The 12,694-nt window shown below is 45.0% G+C and overlaps 1 protein-coding gene across 9 annotated transcripts in view; it reads left to right on the plus strand.

Moving 5' to 3' along the window:
- mio (GATOR complex protein mio) overlaps positions 1–12,694 on the plus strand; it is a 768,187-nt gene that overhangs the window by 239,740 nt on the left and 515,753 nt on the right. For all 9 annotated transcript variants that reach the window (XM_075896295.1, XM_075895366.1, XM_075865082.1 and 6 more), the window contains one exon: positions 1,275–1,366. In XM_075896295.1, coding sequence (XP_075752410.1) covers positions 1,275–1,366 — 92 coding nt within the window. The remainder of the gene's footprint in view (positions 1–1,274; positions 1,367–12,694) is intronic.

Consider the following 12,694-nt stretch of genomic DNA (forward strand, 5'->3'; position numbering starts at 1 on the left):
GCCTTTTAAGATTTCAGTGCAGTTCTGTTTAACAGTATCTTTGGTAATGCTGCCTCAAAAAAGGTCAATGTTTTGCCAAAACTGAAGGCCCGGTTCTTTAGATGGGCAAATTGAAATAATGCTGAAGATAATGTGCACTGCTTCTGCGTGCACCGCAAGTGCCGCCCAGCAGAAGGCGCGTGCTTTGAACCGTGCTCCTCACTGACCACTCTGCAGTTTGCATAGTCTGCTCTGCGATGAACTCCTCACGACAAAACTTTCTCTGCAGTTTTTCTGGGCATCATTGTAGCTCAGCTTTTTTGGTACAACTGAGAGCTCTCGCAGTTTTTCGTTAGACATACATCCTGGGAAACTCTGAAGTCTTTTCAGAACTGAAAAGGAGCCGAAGTACACCAAAATCAAAACAAATTCAATGCTGTTAAGTAGTACATATATGTCATACTCACCTTGTTGTCAGAGTAAAGCTTGGCAATTTCGTGCACTTTTGGTATTTTGAAATTGTGCACTCTGTCTGGTAGCCAAACTCGGCAAGATTTCATCTTCACTGTCGTTATTGTCAGATGAACTGAACACAAACGCCTTCAAAGACTTGAGGCACGCTAGATTTCTTGCTGTCGCCATATCAGCTGCTTCATGTCATTTGCTGACTGTCTGCGATGCGCGCAGCACGCACTGTGTGCTGGGATTGTAGGGCATCACTATGCAGATTTTTTCAGAGCACCTCGGAGCAATAGAAGTGTTTCGGCAGGGTGTGCCTTGTTCATGAGGACAGCGGGTGCACACTGGTGCGATTTATCAAAGACATACAGGCTCGCTGGTGTGGATTGGTGTGCCCCATTGTGCATAGTCATAGATACCTCAAGTTTCAGAAATCATGGTATGCATTCACAGAGAAGAACAGTTCCCTGACTGATATTTAGATATAGTATATTTCGATTGCATGCTTTTGCCCCTAAACAATGCTTACAAACCTGTTTAAAGCCTCAAGCATTTTTTTTTTTGCTTTCCTTGTCCTCTCTTCAGGTGCACTATCGGGCATCGCCACCTGATCTAAGTGCCTTTACTTACTTTGTACTGTTTGGTCGTCTGCTAAAAACTGCTCTGTGTGAGATTGTTCATTAGCGATGCTGGTGCTGTACCAAATGCCAGTCAGTCACAACTCAGTTCGCTGCATCACCTAGGCCCAACTGCAGACTTTTTTTTTTTCTCAGGCATTAGAATTGTTGTGCAGCAAAAGGTTGTTCTGTAATTCAAATGTTGTTGTCTCGAGGCAGACTCCTCACGGCCAGGCAGCACCAGTACCAAGGCCACCAACGGCTTGTGTGTGGACACTTTCTTCGAGCATCGCATTGCCTCTTTCTACATGGTGAGCGCCTTCTCGTCGATGTGGCCTCCTCGCAGTAAGACCGAAAAGACTTGCACGTTTTTTTTTTTTTGACAGCCTCACTGGGGTGTGTTCAATATGGAATACGAAAAAGAGCTACAAATATTTTTGCACTTACCATTAGTCTTAAACTAAAAAAAAGGCCAGCAGACTCCTCTGAAAGCAGAGAAAAAGAAATTGGTGATTGTAATACGACAGTTATTATAAATGTATTACATGAATGCTTATGTGTACAGGCACTGTGTATGGGCACAAATTCTTATTTATTGGCATATAACTTTTCACACTTACAGAACTTCCTAAGAAAGGTGACGTGAAATATGGCTCATTTAAAAGTTGCACACTATGGCCACATTGCTTCGAGCGTACTTCTGTTGGCAATAAAGTGCAGATGTTAGCGGCGTTTTGTTTTCATTGCTTTGAAGATGATGCCAAGTTTGCCAAGGTCAGTGCGCTTGGCTTAAAGGTGTCAGTTGGGGGCACTTTGTGCTGCTTGTGTTACGATGGTAAAAAGTTAGTGCAGATATAAAATTTCAAAAATATTTCTTAGGAATAAAAAAACAGCACCCTCTTGTAACATAACATATTCCGAGTGAGGACACTTGGCTTTCTATTGAGGTATCGTGCATACTTTTGGTGCAACTACCAAGGTGAGTTTTTAAAAATTGATTCCAAAGGGTATTTAAAAAAAGTTTATTGGCACTTATTTTCAGATTATCTGCTATGCCTTCAGTGTCTCAATTGTTTTTCTTTTGCTCTACTATTTTTAACAGCCCATCATTACATGTTTCAATTATGGCCACGGAATTTGCTATGTTCTCGAAATCGAAATGGAAAAAAAATAATTTGGCAGTATTTTTCAGTATTGCTTTTTCCAAAAGCCCTGGAAGAATTAGTATACGTAAACAAGTAAGTAATTTTACACTTCCATCTCGTCATTAGTTTGCTACAAACACCATTTTATTCAGAGCATCACATAAGTACCTTTGAAAAAAATATTGTTGCTCAGTGCCCTCTAGCTTGGTCAGCGCAACGCTGCGAATTTCCGTAAATAAATAAGAAATTTTTCACAGAAGAAAAAAAAAAGACGCAAAGCGAGTTTTGAATGTGCAGAAAAACAGTGAAATTCCTTCAGCCATATTGCTGATGATCGGCTAAATGCTGCTTGATCTGATGTGGAATGATTCAAATTTTTTTAGTGTGAAATATTGTGGCCCAGCAGGAACATTGCGAACCTAAGATGTGTCTTGGTATGTCAAGCCAATAAGAAAGTGTAATCACTGTGACATTTCTGATTGCCCTATAGTGAACTAGAACCAACATCCTAGTGGTGTGAACAGGAGTTTAGACAGGTCATTTGGCGCAGAAAAATCCCGGTGGCGCCACTGCATCTTGTCTTTGTGGTATCTAGGCTACCACCGCTGTTTGCTGCATGCGCTTGCGTGCATTTCATCGCATCTTCGTTCTGGTGTGGCGCAGTAGTAGAGAGTTTTAATGCCAATCGCTACTCATGGGCAATTAGAGACAGATGACTCCAATTGGACACAAAGACCAGCAATCCGTTCTTAGTAACGTGCACACTGCGAATTTTTATTGTTCAACAACACACAGGAGAAATCTCCCATAGACAATATCTTGGATGTCAAGATCCTGTGCCTATATATTCCAGGTAGCCAGTGAACAGTTGTGCAGTGCGAGCAGTCAGTTTTTTTTATCAGGAAATTCTCTAGCAGACGCTACCTGCGTTGACGTTTTACTAAAAGTTTGCTAAAAATTTTAGGGGGTGTACCACAAAGTTGCATATTAGGGCCTTTGCTTTTTTGTATGTACATAAATGATATTGTAAAAATTGACACGGGTCTGTAAAATGTATTATATACACTGATGATACAACCTTGCTCCTTAATGCTGAAAATTGTGAAAGCTTAATCAATGACGTAAATGAGCTACTGGTGAAATTGGCTTCATAGACAAGCATCAACTGTTTAAAATAAACAAATCAAAAACAAAAGCTGCATATTTCAGGCCAAGAAATAAACGAACCTCTTGTTATTATCATTAAACTTGGTAGTTCAGTACAGCATGTCTGGGAATACTTTTTGAAGAACACATGTCTTGGAACGCACATACTGAAAAGCCATCCAGCACAGTATCAAGAATTTCAGGCATATTGCAGCGGGTATGAGCCAAGAAAGGAGAAGAGGAGGAAGACGTGAAATGTTGCAGAAACTGACGTCATTACTACCGAACCATCAACTTCGCCCAGATAATAAACACCCTTCGACTTTAACCGTAACAGTTTTGTGGTGGAGGTGCTGGGTACTCCCCCAAGACAACAAAGCCACCTCCGCTAGGTCCTCGCCGAAGCCAACACCTCGCGCGACTGCCTCCAACACTATCGGAACTCGCGATGTCAAACAACGGGGACCTTCAGTCATCTTCAACTCCTCCGGCACGGACACCCGGTGCCTGGATGCGTCAGTTGGAACCACGCCCTTTCTCAGGGAAACTCGGCGAGGATGTGGAAGATTGGCTGACACACTACAAACGCGTGAGCAAGTGCAACGACTGGGATGCTATGGCTCAGCTAGAGTATGTTGCTTTCTTCCTGACATACACTGCTCTTGTGTGGTTCGAGAACCACGAAGAGCTGCTAACAACCTGGGATCACTTCGCTATCCAACTCATAGAGTGCTTTGGGGATTCCACTGCAAAAAGAAAGTGAGCCGAGCAGACATTACTTCAGCGTGCTCAAGTGCCAGGTGAGACTTGCACCACGTACATTGAGGCGATCCTGAAGCTGTGTAAGACGGCGAATCCTCTTATGTCCAAAAAGGACAAAGTCGGACATCTTCTGAAAGGCATTGCCGAAGACGTGTATACCTACTTGATTGGCAAGGAGAGTCTCAATTCGGTAGCTGACGTGATTCATCATTGCCGCACGTTTGAGACCTTGAAGCTACACCGTATCACGCCAAAGTTCGGCAGGTTGGCGAATGTTGCGACTGTTGCAAGCATTGAGGACAGTATCGATTGGGACCTTGCTACCACTGTGAGGCAAATCATCCGTGAGGAACTCGAGCGTCACAGCAAATCAATGAACGTCGTGAAGGCCGAGCAGCTCGGTTGCGTTTTTAATCAACCTCAGGAAGCTGCACTGGTGGTTTCTTCGCTGTCAGCCATGCCAGGTGTTGCAGACAGTCGAACCGATCCCCTACAACAGCACCACCATACGTTTCTTGACGACGTGACGCATGACCAACGCGCTTATCGGGGTACGACGATGAATCGCCACTTGGAAAATCGTATCTTCTACTAGCAGCGTCCGAGGGTGGCTTATTCCGAAGTCTACAACGTCGGTCGCCCTTCACCTGTTTGCTACAGCTGCGGTGCGACAGGACACATCTCTCGTTTTTGTCGCCGTCGCCGCCAGACGAGGTATGGCCCACCACCGACTTGGCCTAACCTTGAAGGCATCAACGACGATCATTGGCTGGCAGAACATCGCGCAACAAACGCTATAGGCTCGCCACCCAGGAATTCCTTCCGCCATTTTAACAGGAGGAGTGACTCGCCAGCATTAGACCGCAGCCCGACGCCACCAACCAGTCGCTCACGCCATTCACCATCCCCACGGCGACGTTCTACACCACTGCCTTCATCGGGAAACTAGCCAGCGCGGCCTATGGAGGTAAGGTCGCCGGCTGGTCTCTATCTCTTCAAACTGCTCCTCTTCCTATTATGATGTCCCAAAACAAAATGTGTGTGTTAATTGATAGTGTGCCTGCAACTGCGTTAGTGGATACTGGTGCTACGGTTTCCGTCATGAGTGCCACATTCAAGGAAAGACTTGGTCGCATAGTTATTATCCCGTGGAATGGTGGTGTGACGTTTCGTGGTGTCAGCGGGGAGTGCCTCGTTCTTCTAGGTATTTGTGTTGCAAGTGTTTTGTTTGGTGCTGAATATCTTGTCACGCAATTTTTGGTATTACTGCAGTGCACTCATGATGTGATTCTTGGGATCGACTTTCTTCAGGATTGGTGCTTCCATTAATTGTGGCACAGTGAATAACGTGCTTTTGTTTACGCTTGCTGAGACATCTTTACCGGAGAAAAACTCCTTCGTCGTGTCGAATGATTCTCTTTTAGTACCGTGTTCTTTATCATGTGTTCCTGTTAATCTTGCTGTTGCCAACCTTCTATCGTTTGACGCACAAATTCAACCACTTGCGACGGGTTGCGTGAAGAAAAATGTACTTGTGCCTCGTTCTCTCTTGACAGTTGTGAACGGCGCCTCAAGCTTGTGGGCTTTCAATTGTTTTTTGGTGCCTGCTGTTCTTCCATGTGATATGAAGCTTGCCGAGTTCGACGAAATCACGTGCAGCACTATCATCGTTTTAAGCGAAGAACAGCAGTCTGAAACAATCGAACCCCAAAGAAGCATTTTTGAAGAAGAGATCTTAAGAATGATCAGAAAGTCGCTACCTTCGCATGAACGTCACGCTTTTGCACGTGTCCTTATGACACATCTTTCGGTGTTCGATTTCACACAAGGTGACACGAAGACTTCACTACCGCGTTCTTGTGCTCATCACAGAATTGGCACCGGATCTGCACACCCTGTTCGTCAAAAACCTCACCGCGTGTCATCGATAGAGAGGGCAGTGATAGCTGAACAGGTCACCGATGTGTTGCGCAAAGATGTTGTCCAAGAGTCAGCTACTCCGTGGGCAGCGCCTGTGATCTTAGTAAGAAAGAAGGATGGATCATGGCGCTTTTGCATAGACTATAGAAAACTAAATGCGGTCACCAAAAAAGATGTGTTTCCGCTTCCTAGAATTGATGACGTCATTGATCGCCTGCATTTTGCTTCCCATTTTTCGTCATTGGATTTGCGATCAGGGTATTGGCAAGTACCCATGCACCCAAACGACAAAGAGAAAACGGCCTTTGTGACACCTGACAGCCTTTATGAATTTAATGTTATACCGTTCAGTCTTTGTAATGCACCGGCAACATTCGAACGATTTATGGACACAATACTTCGAGGACTTAAATGGGAAATTCGTTTGTGCTACCTAGATGACGTGGTGATTTTGGGCAGCACACTGAAAGAGCCTAACAGACATCTTAGTCTTGTTTTGGATTGCATACAAAAGGCCGGCTTGATCCTAAACTCTAAGAAATGTCGTTTCGGTGAAACGGAGTCATTAGTACTTGGACATCTCGTTGACAAAAATGGAATAAGGCCAGACCCACGAAAAATCGAGGCCGTGAGCTCTTTCGAACCACCAATATCGGTGCGGGAATTGAGGAGCTTCTTGGGCCTATGCTCATATTTTCATCGTTTCGTTCCGAGGTTTGTTGACGTGTTGCATCCCCTTACATGTCTTCTTCAAAAGGACGTCCCTTTCAACTGGACTTCAGCTTGCGATAATGCGTTTCGCCAGCTAAAGTTTCTACTAACGTAGGCGCCCATACTGCATCACTTCGATGCGTCCTTGCCTACGGAAGTGCATGCTGATGCTAGTGGTATCGGCATCGGTGCTGTACTTGTGCAGCGTCATCAAGGGGCTGAGCACGTATTGGCCTATGCCAGTTGCTCTTTCAACAAAGCTGAACGCAACTATATTGTAACAGAACAAGAATGCTTGGCAGCTGTTTCTGGGGTACACAAATTTCGACCTTATATCTATGGATGTCCGTTCACTATCGTTACTGACCATCACGCTTTATGCTGACTGGTGAATATTCGTGACCCGAATGGTCGACTGGCACGTTGGACTCTTCGACTTCAGGAGTACGGCTTTGTCATCTCGTTCAAGCCTGGACACCGTCACGCAGATGCCGCCTGTCTCTCCCGCCTTCCCCTAAAGACGACTGAGTGTCAAGAAGACACTTTTGACGACTGTTTTGCCTCCATTTCTTCCACATTCCCTGACTTAAGTACTTTCAAGAACGAACAAGAGGCTGATATTAGCTTGGAGCCATTACTTGCCGCGGCATCGCGTCCACAAGCCAACGGCTGGTTTTGTGTCCGTGACGGCCTTCTATACAAGACAGATTATTCGGATAAAGGCGCACGCTTCCTTCTAGTCGTACCACTGAGCCTACAATTTGACATACTAAAGGCGATGCATGACGATGCGACAGCTGGTCACTTTGGGTTCATCAGAACTTTGAATAGGACACAAGAGCGCTTTTACTGGCTCAGTATGTGGGACACAGTCAAGCACTATGTCGCAAGTTGCGAACAATGTCTACGCTACAAGTGGCCTACGACTCCTCCGCCAGGTCTTCTCTATCCGCTGCCATCTCCTCATCTACCATTTGATCAAGTTGGTATCGACCTTTTGGGCCCATTTCCACGTTTGGCTAACAACAATCGATGGGTGATAGTGAAAAATGGAATTGCTGCGCAAACTTGGAGGAAAACAAGGGAGACAGGAAAGAGCGCAGCTTCAGCATACTGCTTCAGCATATTTCTAGTTTTGCGGACTCTTTGCTACGTTACCTGAAGAAGCCACAAGCTGCTATGGCTTGCGTGAACCTTGTCGCACAGTTCATCTGCATGTCTCGATATCTGTCCTATTGCTTAAAGAAGAAATATGTTCCAATTGAAGTGAAAGTACTTTTCAGCGCTCTGGAGCCATCCTGGGGCCACGCCAAGAGAGTTTGTAAGCTGATGAAGTCTCAATCGTCGAGACAAGTGCGATTCTATTTTGACTGGCTCAGGGTAGTACTCCAAGAGGACTGTGGTTGTGATACAGGCCAGCAACAATTTGCAAAGCTCAAAAGGAAGGCGAATCGGTTGGCGGAGTTCTTGTGGCAGAACGTCAGGTCAATATTTACTTCAAAACCACAACTGGCTGCAACAGGTAGTAGCGTCACTTACCTGGGAGACGTAAGGATTCCTGCAACAGTGGAGCAAGTCCTCAAAAAGGGTCCCAAATGCAGTTTCCAACCCCGTTCAACGCGTCCTGGAATGTTGTTCCACGTGCATGGATTTGGCCAACGTGTACAAGAGCAGGACCAGCAGACGGCCACCGGGGACTGAATAGACTGCCTAGTGAAAACCGTGAGTGATCAGCGGGTTCCTATGCCTCCTCTAAGATTCGTCGTGGAGGCACTCAAAGAAAGAAATTTGATGGTTTTAACCTCAGACAAAGAGGAAGGATTCGTGGTTCTTCTTGAACGAATGTACAAGGACAAGGCACTAGATGCAGTGTGCAAAAACTTGAAGGAGGTGCATTTCTGTCCAAAAAAACGGAAGACCATGGTACAAAAACTGTTGAAAGAAATGAACCTTGATGCGCTCTGCAGAGAAGTGGTAAAAGCAAGCAATGTGACGCTACAGTCATTTTTCACCTGCATGGCGCACAAGTGTGACTACCCGCTACGCCTCATTGTGTCCGAGAAGGGTAGCTGGCAAAGGGTAGTGTCGCAGTACCTACAAAGCATACTTGGTTCTCTTAACAGCAGTGACCCTTTCTTAGTGCGAAGTTCTTTGGAAATCCTTTCTACTTTGAAGGAAGGCTTACCAGTGGCGTCCATGGCTTTTTCAATTGATGTGGAAGAGCTTTTTTACTCAATTCCGCATGGCGTGCTTTTTGATGCTGTCAAGAGTGCAATCGAAGAATTCGGTGAAGTTAATTTCCAAAACAAGCATGGTATCTTCAGGAATAACTTTTTGGAACTTTTGAAATTCTACCTTGTGTCCACTGCAATCAGCCACCAGGAGGGTACCTACGTCCAAAAAGCTGGAATTTGTATTGGTTCTGCAGTCGCGCCTGTTCTCAGTGACATATTCTTGGCAGCCTTCGACCAACGCCTGAAGGATGAGCTGTCCCATTTGGATGTCGTTCGCACCTTCAGGTATGTGGACGACTGCCTTATCGTGCTTGGGAAGGTCCCATGTGAACGGGTACAAGGTTCTCTGTGAAAGGTGTCCTTGAGGTTTTCAACAGACACTCCAGTGGCCTGAAGTTCACGCACGAAATGCCGGTCGAAAATGAGATCCAGTTTCTGGACCTACGGCTGAGGTTTGCCAAGGAGCACATCTGCTTCAAATATAATCCGCGATTGAAGAAAGGCTTGTTGCCTTTTGATAGTGCGCACTCGAAGTTGATTAAGAGGGGCATTGTGTTGTCAGCTTGTGCGGCAGCCCTCGACAAGTCTTGCCCTCATCTGATGTTTGAAATCTTCGAGAATCAGGTAGCTCGTCTGGGCGCGGCTGGATACCGGCACAGTTTTCAGTTAGCGCTTGCGAAAGCCTTCTTAAAAAATACAAGGGCGGGGGTCCAAGCGTCGAAGGAAGGGAGAGGAGGCCTATTTATTTTATGGCTTACTTACATAGTGTTTCCCACAATGTAAAAAAGGTGGCTATAGGTACGGTGTTGATGTACTGTTTTCAGCACCTACAAAGTTAGGTCAGATCTGTTCGTTAATGACTACACAGAAGAAGGCAAAATGCACAAAAAAGCATGCGAACGTGTTTATTAGGTGTGTATTTGCTGTTGTATATCTGATCCCTTTGTTGTGTGGGAGGGTGTACATAGGGCAGATGTTGCCTCAACGAACGCGTGCATCAGCACAGTCTGGCCATAAAAGGAAATAATGGTGGTCATTTAGATTTCCACTGTAGGACATGTGGTTGCAGCTCCCGGTTTGAGAATGCGTCAGTCATGGCTAAGGCACGTGAAAAGACCGAAAAGGGAGATTATCGAAGCGTACTTTATCAGGCAATATAATGACAAGTGCATAAGCATGCCTTCAATTTCACTTTCGGACAGGGAAATGGTCTTCCTACATGGTCATGTGTAATGTTGTGGCTAATGCCTTGTATTGTGTTCTCTTTCATTTCTCTTCTTTTGTATCGTTCATAAGTGTTCTTGTTTTATTTTCCATGTGACGCTACGTAATGTTTTGTAAAGTTTTATGTTATTATAGTTTTTGACTCTCTCGGCGTACTGCTTCTTCGGGTTGCTCAATTGGGGCTGCTTGGAGTGAATATAAAATTGTTATTTCATTCTTTTATTCGGTGCTAAGCGCTATTTTTAGTGTTTTTTAAACAAAAGTCTCTAGAGTACGTTTTCATTTTTTCATGCCTTTGTTGATGCTTGGTGCATAAGTAATGAAAGATAAATTAAAAAAAAAGATGAGCGCACACCTTGGGAATACGCAGTTTAGGTTGTGGTGGGTATCACTTTTGTATTTTGCCATTTTTCACTTTTGTCATTGTGGTGGCCGTTAATTTTGATTTGATTTGTTTTGGGTCGGCTTCGCGGCATCTTTGGTTTTGTGCGCATCGTGGAAGCGCAGTGTAGCATGTGTATATATTGGCTTCAAGAAATTACAATTAACAGTTGATAGTCTGTGCTCTTTAAAAAAAAAAAAAACTGCGCTCTTTCCTGTCTCTCTTGTTTTCCTTCAAGTTTGTGCAGCAATTCAATTTCTCAAGTATGAACCAACTAGTCTGCAAAAAAGTATTGCTTCGGGTGATAGTGTGCGTCGACCATCTGACTCGTTACACAGAAACTGCAGCAATACCATCTTCAACAGCGGCGTGCGTGGCCATGTTTTTGCTTAGATTCATCATTCTTCGGCATGGCCATCCCAGAGTGATTATTAGTGATTGCGGTCTTCAGTTCGTTGCGGATGCCGTCGAAGAACTGGTTCGTCTGTGCAATTCACAGTTGCGCCATTCATCCCCGTATCACCCTCAGACGAATGGGCTGGTAGAACGTTCGAACAGAACTCTGACTAAGATGTTGGCCATGTACGTATCGTCTGACCACAAGGACTGGCACGAGGTTCTCCCCTTCATTACTGATCGTATAACATGGTCAAACATGAGACAACCAATTACAGTCCTTTTCACCTCCTTTACACACATTCACCGTCAAGCTTCATCGATACTATTCTATCATTTGACTTCCATAGCGACTACTCTGTCTCCAAGACACTCTGCTAGCCAAAGAAGCCCGACATATTGCTCTTCTTCGTACTGTGGCTTCGCAACACCGATCAAAGGAAAGCTATGACAGCCGCCATCAGTCTGTAGCATACTGCAAAGGAGACTTTGTGTGGTTGTGGACGCCACAACGTAAACGAGGCCTATGTGAAAAGTTTTTACCTCAGTACAGTGGCCCATTCGTCATTGTTGATCGTTGGAGCGATTTGACATACGTTGTAGCATGGCTGACATCAGCTGGCCGTCGGTCAAACCAGACCCATCTGGTACATTTCGCCCGCCTTAAATGGTTTCGCGCTCAACATTCAGAATGATTCATACTCGCCCAGTGGGCTTCGTCTGGGAGCTGGGAAATGCAACGGCTATGAGCCGAGAGAGGAGAAGAGGAGGAAGACGTGAACTGGTGCAGATACTGACGCCATTACTACCGAACCATCAACTTCGCCCTGCTAATAAACACCCTTCGACTTTAACCGTAACAATATTATCGCGCGTGTGTTTTTCACTACCTAAGGCAGTGAAACTTCTCATCTATAAATCCTTCACATAAAAAAAAACAGTGCCAATAACGAGGGACAAGATAAGAAGGAGAGAGACAGCGGCACTGACTTACAACAAAATTTGTTTGCTGGAACCGCGCAATATATACTTGAGCAGTGAACATCTGGTTCCATCTGGGCTCCAAGGAAGAGCGAGGCTGCAAAATCAAGCATTGGAAGAAGTACGTTCCATGCATCGAAGGGGTGGTGTACTCTCTACCCTTGTCCTGCGACAAGTGGTACATCGGCCAAACAGGCAGGTGCTTAAATTAGCGGCTGAAAGAGCACGCTCACAACGCCTCTTCTACAGTATCTGGCCACCTCGGCATTCATTGCTGAGACTGCGGTTGTGTTCTTGACTTTAAGAATTGTGCCGTCATTAAGCGTCATTGGGATCAGATGATACGCGAAATTTATGATGCTGCAAAAATAGAAAGGCTGGGCAGTGCATGTGTCAGCAGGCCTTCGATTGCTCTATCACAAAAAGAAATGGATTTTCTTCAGAACATTGGCACACGTGTTGTTCATGGCGCGTTATCACGATGATTACTCGGGTGTTAGGTGAATTATGTTTTCTTTGATATGTATTTTCTCTTTTTTGTCAGATGTTGCTCAAGTATATATTGCGCGATTCCAGCAAATAAATCTTGTAAGTCAGTGCCGCTGTCTGTTTCCTTCTTTTCTTGTCCCTCGTTATTGGCACTGTTTTTTTTATGTGAATCATGTCGTACCAATTCGCCCAAGCAATCACGTTAGTTATAAATCCTTGTTTTTATCTCATGTTAACAACTGTCATCTG

Source organism: Rhipicephalus microplus, chromosome 1, assembly GCF_043290135.1.
Source record: "Rhipicephalus microplus isolate Deutch F79 chromosome 1, USDA_Rmic, whole genome shotgun sequence".
Classification (NCBI taxonomy): domain Eukaryota; kingdom Metazoa; phylum Arthropoda; class Arachnida; order Ixodida; family Ixodidae; genus Rhipicephalus; species Rhipicephalus microplus.